The 15,382-nt window shown below is 35.3% G+C and overlaps 2 protein-coding genes across 3 annotated transcripts in view; one reads left to right on the top strand and one right to left on the bottom strand.

Annotated features, from left to right (window-relative positions):
- Positions 1 to 213: 213 nt before the first annotated feature.
- On the bottom strand, positions 214 to 12,708 carry LOC125667506 (spermatogenesis-associated protein 48-like). The gene is made up of 9 exons (XM_048901038.2): positions 12,025 to 12,708; positions 9,148 to 9,209; positions 7,653 to 7,744; positions 6,517 to 6,655; positions 4,583 to 4,650; positions 4,329 to 4,370; positions 2,762 to 2,869; positions 1,959 to 2,069; positions 214 to 1,155 (listed from the first exon to the last, which is right to left on the bottom strand). The coding sequence occupies exons 1-9, from the start codon at positions 12,557 to 12,559 to the stop codon at positions 1,017 to 1,019; spliced, it is 1,296 nt and encodes a 431-aa protein (XP_048756995.1). The 5' UTR covers positions 12,560 to 12,708; the 3' UTR covers positions 214 to 1,016.
- Positions 12,709 to 13,034: 326 nt separating this feature from the next.
- LOC125666883 (probable C-mannosyltransferase DPY19L1) overlaps positions 13,035 to 15,382 on the top strand; it is a 44,602-nt gene continuing 42,254 nt past the window's right edge. For both annotated transcript variants that reach the window (XR_008799372.1, XM_056152086.1), the window contains exon 1: positions 13,035 to 13,199. Coding sequence is in view for 1 of the 2 variants with exons in the window: in XM_056152086.1 (XP_056008061.1) it covers positions 13,043 to 13,199 (157 nt within the window). In the remaining variant the exon portion in view is untranslated. The remainder of the gene's footprint in view (positions 13,200 to 15,382) is intronic.

Genomic DNA, 15,382 nt, shown 5'->3' with positions numbered 1-15,382 from the left:
GCCTGTAATGCTCATTCTTGCTTTTACATTAGTTTGCCAATACAACCTATCATTGGGTTAAGTGCTCATGTCTGACGATTATGCCAGAAATTGAACTACAATTTTTCTTTATGAAAGCAACATGGCTACCGATATAGGTATCCTATTCAAAATCTAAAACTTGATGAATATATCCGATACAATATAATACATTCATATTGAATAACACTTAGAGTCATTATCATATTTTATTTCACTCTCATGAAAAAGAAACTGGAATGCAGTAATTACTATTCAATAAAACCCATGAAGGGTTGCATAATTTATAATATACACATGTACAGAATTCAGGCACAAAAGGAATCTTAATTTAAAAATTGATATATTTTAGGACTATGTCAACATCTCAGTCATAATAACAACACATGTATAAAATTATCGTGCATCACACTAGTAACCAGAAAATCAGTTGTTGATCGAGTAAGAATTGTGCATTTAGAAAAGACTCTAGGACAACAACTATGATATACAACATTGATAGACTCTGAAAAAAAAACCACTTTAAAAAAAGTATATTTACAAATTTATACAAAATAAATTGTCACAATATTAAATCCGCGTACACATGTACAGCTAGAAATATGTTAGAATAGAATAATACTGATAGAGCGTTGCACTTCGACATACATCCCGCTTTACTTTATTTCATAATTTAAGATGACGTCAAAATATCCTATTGTCAGCATTCAATGAGATGAATTAGGTAGATGAAATATTTCAAAGATTCATCAGTACGAAAGAAGTAAAAAAAAAACTTTCAAAATTTAAAAATTACATATTATAAAGCTGAAACAAAACGTTCGGAGGAAGAAAAACTAGCATAATTATGTATCTTTTACACAATTTCCAATTTTCCAACTTTGGTTTGAAAGGATTTCAGCAGAGAAGTTTATACACAATCCAAGTGTCAAAATTGAAGTTAGACATTGAGCATCTTAGAAAATACTGAACAGCAGGTGACCTTTGAGAGCCATGGTTCACTGGACTTTGCTTTCTAGTACCTCCTCTAGCTTGTTGATTTGGTTGAATGGATTACATGGTGGCACTGTCGTGACCATCTTCGACATTTGAGAATCTCTCTTGTGATTAGAGTTATTGGGAGATATCGGCATTGACCTGCAAATAAATTCAGGAAATGAATATCTCCTACAATGAGAACCATCGCGGTGGTCTAGAGGTAGAGCATTTGTCCTGCAGGACAGGGTTCGAATCCCAGCCATGACAGACCTAAGTCGTTAAAACAGGTAGTGTCAGTTCCATCGCCAAACGTTCGGCATCAGGTGTGAATGTCACATGTTGACTGCTGATATGTACTTCGTGCTTTCGAGTCTAGCATAATTTTAATTTTTTTCTCTCCAAATTACTTTCTACTAAAACTGCAATTTTTCACTAGATGAGGTAAATTTGAAACTTTTCAATTTCAAAATATTGTTGTACATATCCTCTACCTTCCTTCCATATCACTTTCTCTGGTGTGTTGTTTCTCCTTTTAAGTACATGTAATGCTACACCAGAGAAATTTGATATGGATGAAAAGTAGAGGATGAAAGGTGAAGATAACGAACAACGGTGATCAATCTCATAACAATATATGTACAACAATATTTTGAAATTGAAAACTTTCAAATCTACTTTATAGTCAAAAAATGCAGTTTTAGTACAAAGCAATCTGGAAAAAAAATTCCTGCTCGACTCGAACCCGCGATCTACAGTTCAGCAGTGGACGTGCTAACCTACTGAACTACTCTAGGCACATTTGCCTGTGTAGTACTTTGAACACCAGAACACGATTGAGGTTGTACTCTTAATATTATTTACTGGTGTGAACTAATAGTTCAGAAGCAGAGTGTGTACTCTGACCATCATGTACAAGTACTTGTGAACATTTGAAGCTCTACTTTAACATTATAGCGTCTTACTTGTGAACGGTGGAGGTAGTGCTCTGAGCATTGACTACTTTGGTCGAATGAGCGGGAGCGTACACGCCCTGCCACAAGGTGCATCCTTGGTAACCAGGGATATTTGGTCGACTGAAAGACAAAATAAAAATTCTTAATATATTTATAAATAAAAATTCAGACTATAGATCGACTAATGTACATTACTTCCAAGGGGAATCCTCAATTGCATTAATCACCTGTACAGAAACTTAAATATATACTTAGCCCAACGCTTGAAGTTACATTAGTGGATATTAAAGATTATAATGTTTTATCATGGTTTAGAAGTCTAAAGATGATATATTGATGATATCAACAAGGGAAACAAACTGTATTTCTATAAAGGTTTAATTTGCAAGGCTCTGACCTTAAATTCCTTAATTTAGATTCTCAAAATAGCGACAATTGTTTGACCTTCAAAACTTTAAAATTATGTTAAAACATTATTAGAAATCACTACAATTATGAATTTATATAGCTCTCTCTCTCTTTTCATATTTGTGCTTTAATTCATTTTAAAAATTGGGGATAATGAGAAAAAATGTATTGACCTTGAAAACTAATATATGAGTGTTCATTGTTCCTAATCTGTTTATTTTGTTTGCTTGACCCATATGGGTATATTCTTCAATAAAGATGAAAAAGTTAAATTGATTTAATATAGATATGAAAATCCAACGTACATGTAAAGACCTCTGGTATCAGTAAGCATGTATACAGGTAATTAAAATCTTGGCTGAGAACTTAGTCATCTTTAGTTATTCTTTACACTGCCTACTTACTGTCCAGTTTCGCTGTATCTAGGAATGTTCACTCTCTTGATTGTATAAGGATTAAAAGGTTCCTTTGCATTGTCTTTCTCGTCTAAATTGTCAGCCCCTACACAGCCACTGAAACAGAAGAGTGCATACTTCAAGTAAACATTCACCATTACCCATCATATTTTTCTTATGATGTGCCTATTTATTCAATACAGTGAAAACGGCCTGATCTGACACCTGTGTAGTCCGTTTCACTGGGCATTCCAACCCTTACTTTCATTCTCAATTTTATATTATCATTGCTTTTACATTGTGTATTCCAACACACTGTGTATTCCGACAAAATATTTGTCTCCCAGTGCATTTCGGATTAGACAGGTTTCCCTGTATTTTATGTCTCCCAGTGAATGTCAGATTAGTCAGGTTTCACTGTACATTAAAAAATTCAACACAGCCCAGGCACAAACTTTGGAGCATTGTTATACCCCTGGTCAGTATAGCAGGGTATGTATGGTACAGTTAATTCTTGCGTAGATAGCTGCATGACGGATGTGCCAACACACGAAATGCTCGCTTTGTGGGCAGCACAATCCACGCTAGATGTAAGATGTACTCCAGAGCCCCTTCACTTTATTTGCTTTGGTTTCTTCAGGCATCATTCAGCTTTTAGCTTTTTACAGGGGTTTTTAATTGTATTGTGTGTGTATGTGTGTTTGTGCGTGCGTATGCAAACCCATTGCTTTGCACAACCTGTCAGTTTCTAGGGGCTGCTTGCTTTGCACGGCTTGTCAGCTTTTAAGTGATTGCTTTGCATGGCTTGTCAGCTTTTAAGGGATTGCTTTGCACTGCGTCCATGGCTTGGATGCTTCTTAAATAATTTTTCCTGCACAAATTTGCATAAAATCACTTTCTTGCATGCAACGTTTCTAGATTGAAATGAACAGTTTGTACGAACTCTGCATGATTTGCATGGAAGGGTATCAAACTCCTCTGAAGTGCAATAGAATGCTTCAGGGTCTGTACTCGCTCAGAATACGTTTTTTTTCTCTCGAATAAATCATTTACTTACTAAAGTGCAGAATGTACTATTCATATCAGCCTACAATATTTTAATATATGTGATTCATCTTTTTCATTCACTCTTTAGATCATGATTAACAGCATTGATTAATAGGAATTAACTGATCAGCTCTATCATACTGGTACATATATGTATGTGACTTATTTCCCTTAAAGACAGGTAGCAAGCGACTTACCTGTAATATGGTATATGTTGTGTTACAGATAGGTGACTTACCTGTAATATGGTATATGTTATGTTTGAGACAGGTGACTTACCTGTAATATGGTATATGTTGTGTTTTAGACAGGTGACTTACCTGTAATATGGTATATGTTGTGTTTTAGATAGGTGACTTACCTGTAATATGGTATATGTTGTGTTTTAGATAGGTGACTTACCTGTAATATGGTATATGTTGTGTTACAGATAGGTACGTGACTTACCTGTAATATGGTATATGTTGTGTTTTAGAGAGGTGACTTACCTGTAATATGGTATATGTTGTGTTACAGATAGGTGACTTACCTGTAATATGGTATATGTTGTGTTCTTGGACAGGGACTTGAACTAAATAAAGAAAATGAAATGCAGTTTTATTCGTTTATCTAAGAAATAAATATAATTTCTGAACTGTGACCTCAAAACATGAACTTGTAACGATATCGAAGGGAAATCATTGGAAATGTAGAAATTACTTTTTACATTATGGATTTTTGATATGTTTTCGATGTTTAGAATCTGTTTAGAATCTGGCTCTGCATAAACATACATGTACTTACAAATTAATTGGTCCATCCTTATAATAACCACGCCTTCTTTGGAACCAATCCCAGGATCTTCCAGTACCCTGCATAGACAAATTCATGACAATAAAATGTCGGACCCAAGGATCTGCACCACGAGATAGATTTATAAATAAAGAGAAAATGAAATTTCAGAATTTCGTCACATTTTCAGCCACATTCTAATGTGAATTTCGTTAAAAACATTGAATCGGATAGTATATTTTCTTTTATATCCCATTTTTACATCATTTGTATGAAAGCCGACTGGGCTCATTTTTAAAAAAGTAAAAAAAAAAAAAAAAAAAAAAATCTTACCTCGTTATATCGCGTTAATTATCATGTTATAACGAGCTAGTATCTCATTGTAACGAATTTGTATCCCGTTATAACGAGTTGATTATCTCGTTATAAAGAATTAACGATCTCATTATAACACGCTAACTAATTATCTCATTTATAAGGAGTAAACTAATAACTCATTAAAACGAATAAATTATCTCGTTAAAATTAGTTAGTATCTCATTATAACGAGTTAATCATCTCGTTATAACGAGTCAGTATCTCGTAATAGTGAATTGATTATCTCATTATAACAAGATAATCAACTCTTATACTGAAATAGTTAATTCGTTATAACGAGTTTATTATCTCGTAATAACGAGTTAGTATCTATATGGAAATGTTAAGTTAAGGGCCTGGTGTTCCATCTAAAATCTAAACATAACGATTAGAAATAAAATGAAGTTATAAAATTTCTGGCTTACATACGATTATTTGATGATGACTATTGCGTAATAATTTCAGTTGGCAAGGTACCGCTGTAGTGGCCTAGAGGTTAGAGCGTTTGCCCCGCATGCGAGAGGCGGGGGTTCGAATCCCGGCCGCGATCGACCTAAGTTGTTAAAACAGATAGTGAGTTCCATCGCCAAACGCTCGGCATCAGGTGTGAATGTCAAGGGTCCTCGGAGATGACCTTGAAAACGGATGTCCCGTGTCGCAGTAGGTGTGGCACGTTAAAGAACCCTCACTCGTCACTGCTCAGAGGCCGTAAGCGCCGAGCAAAGGCCCTTCACCGGTCTTGGTGACGTCTCCATATGAGTGAAAAATTCTTGAGAGAGACGTTAAGCAAGATACAATCAATCAATCAGTCGTCGAAAATATGACAAGAAACTGTTAATTTCTAGCTCCGAACAAATGAATAGGTGACGATATATTTTCTTCTATTCAACAAAAATACTGATTTCCCATTGCCAAGAATAAACTTAAATTCTATCGATTTAATATACCCAAAGGTTTGACAAAATTTTCGATCTAACTCGACATTTGAGCAAAAAATAAGCAAGTCTAGATGCAGATGATTTTATCGAGAATATAAATATACTTTTATTTACATGTACTAATGCAATCACGTAGAACTAGAGGTATCCCCCCTTTTTTTGCAGCGTACATTTTCCATTATCTATTTACATTCAAAAACTATTTTTGCAATCCAAAGTTAGATATACTGGGCTATTTACCCCCCCCCCCCTTAAAAAATCGATATAAAATATGATATAAAACACAATAGTTGAAATAAATATACAATTATACACTTGAAAAAGTCATGTTAAAATGATGGTAAAGAAACCATAAAGATTTATATCGTTATAGCAATTTACATGTAGCTATCTCGTTATAACGAGATAGCGAATTCGTTATAACGAGATAATTAACTCGTTGTAACGCGATAACTAACTCTATAACAAGACACTAACTCGTTATAACAAGATAATTGTAACTCATTATAACGAGATACTAACTCGTTACAATGAGTTAAGATTTTTTTCCCTTTTCAAAAATGAGCCTATCCGGCTTTCGTACATTTGAGTCTAGAATCGCTTCACAATGCATGGGAAATCATGTTACATACCACCCTGTGTCAATGTTACCTGCCATTCCTGGGCCGCTGGGTCGTATCTTTTCAGAGTGTAGGTCTGCGATATCATATCCGGTCTCTGTTCCAGAGTACTCACAGGTGCCCATTGTTTCGCGGGAAGCATGCTGTCCCAGGGTACTTCCTCATACGACCTGAAAACAAAAACATATTCTTGTACTACTTTTCTACAATTCAAAATAGGAATAAATAATCTGATGAACTGATTTATACTTTATGAATATGTGTCATTTGTTATCATGCAGTATCTATACGGCATTCTAAAAAGTTAATTAACATTGAGCAAATCCATGGAAATTTACTTTAATTCATCTTTAACTTTGAAATAATAGAATTATTATTATCTTACAAAGATATGTCTATATATTTACATTTCCAATGCTTTTGCCTTTAATATTTTTATTACTTATTGAGATAATAGCCATTTCCTCATGAATGTGAGCTGCATAGTTGCCATCTAAACTGATTTTGTCGGGTTACACCCGATTTTTCAACCTGTAAGTGAGCGAAGTGTGTAGGAATCTTGATAAATATAGTAGGACTATTTTAACGACTGGGAATTCCCAAATAAAAATGAAAATAAAATTCAAGTATTTTAGTATAAGAAATTAATTATATTTTGAGGGTATGAACCGCAACGTTTCACATCTGCACACTTTTCATGCCGCGTTATTTATAACGCTCTTCCTGAAGCAACCTGGCGTAAAGTGGCCCATTCAAGCCCTCAGGTATTTCCCAAAATTAAATATACATTGCAATGGTGGGTTTAAAGGGGGTGCAACCAGCCCCCCCCCCCTCCCCCACTAAAATTTTCAAAGTTAAGGAAAATCTTCGTCTCTTGTTAATAAGAAAAATGTAAATGATAAAAGACGCAATAATGTCTTCCACTCTCGAAGAAACAATTAAATAACAAAATCTTTTGATTTATTGAATTTAACTTTTATTGGAAGAACTTACTTTTTTTTTTTTTTTTTTAAACCCTTAAAATTTGAGTCATTTTATCAATTTCATCTTATCAAAAATGACAGAAAATAGTAAAAATGACTACACAGGAGACCTATATTTCAAGCCCTATAAAATCTGCAATGTGTTTTTTTAAATATTGGTGCACTGGAAGTTTTGATTTCTTACTTTTGTGTGGAGGATCCATACATAAACTTGAGGGCGAGGTGGTCTCTTCCATCTTTACTTTGTTCAGACGGAGGCTTGGGCACAAAGGCAGACTAATAAAAAAGATGAACAGGTACATGAAATTCTCAGATTCAATGAAATTGTGTATACCTCCGAACCGATTGTAGGTAAACTACGCTTCATCATAATTAGCTTATTACATTTTTTTCAGACAATATCATTAAAAATTTTGTCTTTTTTTGTACAGAAAAACACTGCAGGTGCAAGTTGGGGAGTTTCTCAAAAGGACCAAACCCTCTTGTCGCTGGAGATCCAGGGTTTATTTTCAAACAATAGATTAGAATTCACATAAAATGTATACATTTGTGGTATACGTCTTTATTATTCGGTGGTCTGTCTGAAATGGAAATACACTCACGTGAATCTCACAAAAGATACATGACGTGATTAGAATGGGAATGTGATGATGTGCACAGCATGCCCACTTATAATGTGCTCAATCTCAGGGATTGTGGCTCAATTAACGGTAATTCAAAGAAGTTATTTCGAATTCTTGTTTATAAAAAAATTCAAATCGGACATTTATGTATATAAAATACGTCTGTCCAGACGGGAACAATTACTCCTGTCCCCCACCCCACCTCCTGTAAAACCAAAACAACTATCACCCCTCCTCTTTACGTTGCACTCTATCTTGGACAACATTTGTGTAAAGTTTAATCATGTTTAATGATTCTCTCTGTTACAGTGTTAGGATAACCATCCTCATCGGACTCCTTTTGTCAAGAAGAAGGGGAGGGGGGGGGGGGGGGGTACAGTGATCAACAAATAAGTGACGTATCCGCACCAGATAGTCCGCCAAAAGATCTGGCTATAATACATGTATCTGGCACGGGTGCATCCGAATCCGAAATTTCCCGTGAGGACCCGGGTTAGAATAGGTCCTTAGTACCCCCTTCCTTGTCGTAAGAGGCGACTAAATGGAGCGGTCCTTCAGATGAGAACGCAAAATCTGAGGTCCCGTGTCGCGGCAGGTGTGGCACGATAAAGATACCTCCCTGCTCAATGGCCGTAAGCGCCGAGCATACTAGGCCTAAATTTTGCAGCCCCTCACCGGCAGTGGTGACGTCTCCATATGAGTGAAATATTCTCAAGAGGGACATAAAACAATATTAAATCAATCAATCAATCCGAGTCTGAAAAACATTCATCATGCAAATTAAAGGTCAACAAAGGTTAGATTGAAACGTCACACTGATCGATGTTACACGACGCTGGTACCTTTTTGTAATCCCCATCCTGTCAAGGCATCAAACCAACACGCTCGTCAATTTTCATTTTTTAAATTAGTCATTTTACGTTTATTATCATATATGTACAGTGTATATATAATGGAAATTTCAAGAAGTATATGATTTTCCCCAGTTATTTGAAGTTAATATTCAATACAAATTATTTTGTTTATGATGATATATACGCCACTCCCCTTTCTTACCTTTGACCTCCACTTCGACGTGTCGGGGACCTCCTTGCGTGGGTCATATTCACTGGTCCAACCTGCCAGAAAAATAGAATTGTAGTGTATACGCGCATTACATGTACTCATCCAACATTAATTACACCCCATGTGTCCTAAACTGAGATAGATAAATAACTGGTGTATTGATATATGAAATTTACGTATTGCACTATATATGCATGCGCGGATCTAGAGGGGGAGGGGGGTTCCGGACCCCCCCCCCCCCCCCCCGGAATTTGCAAAGATAAATTTTTTTTACAATATAACGATTTATAAGAAAAATGAGTTATATCACTGGTTCGATTTTGTGAAAAGGTTCGACCCCCCCCCCCCCTGGAAAAAATTTCTGGATCCGCGCCTGATGTATATTCCATTGTGGTTTGAACGAATAAAATGAATGAATGAATGAGCATGCATTATCGATCAAAGACGAGTACTATATACATGTATGAGATACGGTGTATATAAAGTAGAGGGGTGTATGGAAAAACTGGAAAAACAATGTTTCCTCCCCCAAATCGGTCTGCACTATTCAATACATGCACTATTATGATGACGATTCAACAGCAATGGACAACTATTTACATGTACACTCTAGGTCTCTTGCTTACGTATGTAACTAAATATATAAACTTCATTTTTGAAAATACTAGGACGTTTCACTCCAGCATACTTCATGTTCAAAGCGCGTCAGCTAGCGCTTCATTTAAAAGCATAAAGTTTCGTGTGTTATACTTTTTAAATCACGTTTAACTTTCTTTGCGCTGTCGGAATTCCCAGCCGTTAAAACAGAGCTACTATAATGATACAAGATTCTGGTGCACAATGTTCATATCTACAGGAAATGGCTGTATCATTTCAATTGATAAAAAAAGATATCGAACGCAAAAATATTGGAAATGTACATTGTAAATACTACTTCTTTGATAAACACTGCTACATGTGCAATCGTTTGCCTGTTGTTGCCATGTTCTTCAGAGAGAGAGAGAGAGAGAGAGAGAGAGAGAGAGAGAGAGAGAGAGTTTACATTTAGAACAATCTGCTGTTTACTCATACACGCTGGTCCCGGACAGTAAAATATTTGATATTTGAAAATCAAAATATGCTCATTTGAGTGAAACTTTAAATCATTTACAAAAATCATGTGATCTCCCTCCCCTATGCATCTTAAATTCAATACTTTGAATTCCTGTCAGGTTGGGGACAATGTTAGAACATAGTCTGCTACAATATGTGTCATTCGTTGAACCCGTTAATAGTAAATCTATTAAATTATCACACATATCATTCAGTCTTCCGTGAAACACCGACATAATTACATGATGTACCTTTTATTTATCACTGGCAGATCATCGGGACCTTTAAACGATATTTGGGATTGAAACAAAGACCGTGTTTCGAAATTAAAACAGATTGATTGTGTTACGCCTGATCAAATGTCCGGGGCGTTTAATTAGCGCGAGATTACTGCCGACAAAATAGCGATCAGGGAAAAGTGTCCTGCTAGAACGTAGACAAAACTCTGTATTGTTAAATGTTATATACTACAACTGCGCTTATTTGATTAAAAATTGCGATCAAAAGATTACTTGCTAAAATCTAGCGCACTTGACCATTCCGATCATGCGTTACAAATATTACTGAGGTAATTTAACTGCGCGTACTTAGTTTCGTATTTGTCTACAATGGGTCCTTCATTTCAATGTAGGTATATCTGTAACAACGTTTGAATGATTTCAAATAAAGGTAATCAATTAAATAAAGAAATTGACTATATCCTTTCCCTTTAAAATCCAACGCTTGCAATGCGTGGCTAGTAATCAAGTCCATTTTTTGACATGACGAGAATTAAAAAGACCTAATTGTTTCAATATATATAATCGATTAATTATCGATCTTTTTTCAATGCTATAGTAGATTTGTCATAGATACTAATATCTCTCTCTCTCTCTCTCTCTGTCTCTCTCTCTCTCTCTCATGATCTTTCCATTTTTGACATGACCAGAATTAAAAAGACTTTGTTTAGATATATATAATCGATTAATTATCGATTTTTTCAATGCTATGGTAGATATGTCATAGTGACTAACATCTCTCTCTCTCTCTCTCTCTCTCTCTCTCTCTCTCTCTCTCTCTCTCTCTCTCTCATATGATATAGACTTGAATCAAAACGCATGGTTAAGTTCTCTTTATGAAATTGATACATGTAGATAACATTGCAAATCAAGAAGAGTACCGCACGCTCATGAAATATTACATTGATTCAATTATCTTTTTATTGCACAATTGACTCAAACATGTTTTTAGAAAGCGGGTCACTTGTACCACTAACAAAATACAGAGTCACATAAACCTCTTTCTACAAGTCAATGTAAGTATAGATTCGTGTTACATGTATGCTGTTTGCATTTTATTATTTTAATTCTTTGGACGTATTGTTGATTCTTTTATTTTACTACCCTACATATACTTTACACGAGAGATCTGTATAATATCAATGTATATGTACTATGGCTTGTTAAATAAGTATGATATTAGATGTACATGTACGTTGATATTGTGGATGAATTTTCAATATCTTTACACGATAACACTAGATTTTTTTTTTAAATTGTGGATAGCCATGTAAATTGAGTTTTTCAATGTCTTATAAAATAACACTTGGCGGTTTTTAAAACAAGTGGTTTATTAACCTATATCTGGAGAGCGTTTTCTGTTAAATTATTCTTAATTCTCCGTCTATGTTGTGTACATGTGTGTATCTGCATATTGAGAAGGTGCATTCTTACAAAGGCTTTGAACATTCATATGATTGAAATTTTAAAATGACATGTATTTTTTCCCCTATCATACCTCCCAGTTGCGATTTTATCCATTCGTCAGAAGTTTTCCTGCTATTCCAGAAAGAGGGAGCACCAGGTTCATAGGTGTTGGATCGTCTCAATTCCGGAGGCGCCTTCTCAAAAAATTTCCTATCAGAATTTTTAGTTTGCGGTGTAGCACACTGTGGGACATCGTTCAGCTGAGCCAAGGGCTTAATCTTCTTATGTCCCGTGACTCTGTCAACATCCCCTCCAGCCGATACAAAACCCGACACGGGGTCAACAATGTTGTCATAATCCCTGTAGGGGGCGTTAGCTCGAAAATCGCCCTCGTCGTTCCATCGTCTGAATCCGATATCCTTTGCAGGGAAATTATTAAAAGAATCGACGTCGGCCCTCCCTGTGAGGGTGGGAAATTTCATCTGTCGGATCCGCCTATGGTCTACGATCTGCTTTACAGCATTGCCTCCTGCGTTTGAGTCCACTTGTATATACGATTGGAATGGTGGACGCGTTTTAAAGTTTGAGTCGGCTAAGACTGGACCCTCAACTATTGCTGTGGCCATTTTCACTTTTTTATAAACTGTAACGCGAAAGTTCTGAGTGATTATCACAAAATCTATAGGTTTAAAGTTCTGACACGGCCGACATATTGTAAACTACTGTGTTACCCGTGGATACTCCGGAAACTTCCATATTAGGAAGAAACCGGAAGAAACAGGTGCCCGTTTAATTTTCGGACAGTTTTTAGTGGTACATATTTTATGCTGTTATTAGTATAACATTTATTGTTGTATTAGGATATATTTATATTGTCTTTAGGGAATGACTTGCGTTCAGCTTCTTAGATAAAGTGTACGAAAATGATTTCGTCTATATATCAATGTGGCAAAAATGGTAAAATTATGTCTCATCAGAACTAAAATCATATAATATTTTGTGCAATTATCCTAATTTTACCTGAAGAATTTATCTAAACTGTTTTAAGTTGGTGGCTACTAAAATATTTTCACCCGAATTTACAAGGTACAAATTAATTTGTAAATAAAATGGCAGCAAAGAAAAGGCACCAAAATCAAAACGCTAATGCAAACTCTGAATCAAGCAATGCAACACGAAAGAAATATAGTCCGAAAAGAGCTGAAAACAAAGGGGGACATGGAAATGTGGGCGATGCTTTATACAAATTTTTTATAGCAACTGTTGGTAAGTGGTTAAGGTGTTCATGCTTGAGCTAAGTAGTGAATTTGTACACGTAATCCCCCGAACTAAGCCGACTTAGTGCAACTTCCTGTGTTCTGTTCACTGTGTTCCGCACTGTCTTATATATTGTTGTTACGCACTTATTCACCCTCTGTGTGTAATTGATTAGCAGCTGAATTAGTTATTCTGCGTGTCAACAATAAATGCGTAGATCGATATCGATCTACGTAATTTGATTAACCATGAAAAGGGTCGTATGCAGGGCTTGAAAAACACTTTCTGCGTCACCAGTCCAGCCGGACTGATAAGGCATAATTTCAACCAGTCCGAAGAAAAATTTACCAGTACACCAGAATTTTTCAGAAATAAATAAACATATATGTTGTTCATGTTATTAAAATAACAAAATTAAACTTGATATGCCCCAGACAATATTGTAACACTTATGTGAGATTTATATTTACTAATCTGGTTCATCTGAATAGACTGATATCTACAGAGGAATGCCAAATGTGTGTTTAAGATTCCAAAATGGGGCCGTCAATCTCTTTTAATTGGGTCCGATAAACGGACCCCTCCCAATACGTAATTTCCGAGTTGCCCAGTAGTTCTTTCCCTTTGTTGAACTCTTACGCGCAGCGAGACGCAAAATGTATTTTCATGCAGACGCGGTAGGTACAAATGTTTATCGTTGTCTTCATATATTGTTGAAAGGATGTTTACCAGACATCATGCAACCACCCAAAGTGCAGGGACACACAATTTTAGTAAGTTATGAGTAATTGATAATAAAATAGCTCAAACAAAAACTGATAATCACCATCTTTCTTTGATTAAAGTATCACTCGTGCAGAAGAGGGAATAAAAAATAGATTTCTTATTTGATTTAATGGCTTAATTCAAACAAATATTCTTGATATGGTCAGTTTAATGTACATACCAATGGCTGGTATAAACAAAATTTACGCTTTCATAACCTTTATCCTTATTGACATAGCTAGTCTATAATATATGCACGGTATAGATCTTGTACCCACCCAAGCGTTCAACAGAACACTAAACGTACCTCCATCACAGAAGAGCTGATATCTCGGAACTTGCTTATTGGGACCCCCCCCCAAAATTTTCCATTACTTATCTAGAAATTCCCAATATCACAAACTGTTACATTGTGTGTATAAAAAAATTATTAAATCGTGTTAGATTTGATTTTACTTATAACTTCTTGCGCATTTTCGACAAGGCCCGAAAAAGTAAAATTTCCCAATTTGACCCAAAACATCAATAATTTTCCCATTCTAATGGGACTCGAACCCTGCACCAAAAAGGACAGTGAAAGCCCTGCATAAGTATGTTTTCCAAATTGACAATTTAGAAAATTTACCAGTCCCATCGGACTGACTAAAACAAATGTATGTCAGTCCGCCAGACTTTTAACCAGTCACAGACTGACAGGCATATATGTTAAGTTCGAGCCCTGGTTTGTATCTCGAGAAAAGAAATTTAATATATACTGTGTGACCGTTTGACCGAGCGAAGCATGAAATGGTCATTGGCCTTCATAATACGATTAAATATGGTAAATTAGAATCCACTTTAAAATATATTTATTTATTTTATTTATGAAATTCCCCTTGTGCTAAACAACCAGTAACATCTAAATATTAAGGGGGATATATGAGGGTAACTACAGGATCCGCCTATACTAGCTATCAAAAAATGTAAGTTAATGTCTCAACTATTTTAATATATATAATTTACATAAAATGAGTAGAAATTACTTTCATTCCTTATACATGTAATCTAAGGTTTAAGTGGCATTTAATAAAATTCAACAAACAATTAGAAAGGAGAATTTAATTTTGTATGACTCAGAGTTTGTCTATAAAATTGGAGGGACCAAATGTGATGTGACTTAATTGATTCCTAGAACAGCATGTGTCATGATTTGAAATGTCAAATCAATTTATGTGGCACAAAGAATGTTGTCAAACGAACCAATGAAGTTATGATTACAATTGAAATTGAATTGTTATTGTTTAAATGACATGTTAAGGTTGTACGCGACATTTCTAACATTTTTTTTTTTTTTATATAATTTATTCAGTTTTTGTCACATATATGCATACATATACTACCCTCTCACACTGATTCATTCATTCTTTAATAGAATTATTAAGTCTGTG

Source organism: Ostrea edulis, chromosome 10, assembly GCF_947568905.1.
Source record: "Ostrea edulis chromosome 10, xbOstEdul1.1, whole genome shotgun sequence".
In the NCBI taxonomy this organism is placed as follows: Eukaryota; Metazoa; Mollusca; class Bivalvia; order Ostreida; family Ostreidae; genus Ostrea; species Ostrea edulis.
The sequence above is the reverse complement of the archived record's forward strand: the minus strand, read 5'-3'. Positions and strand labels throughout refer to the sequence as shown.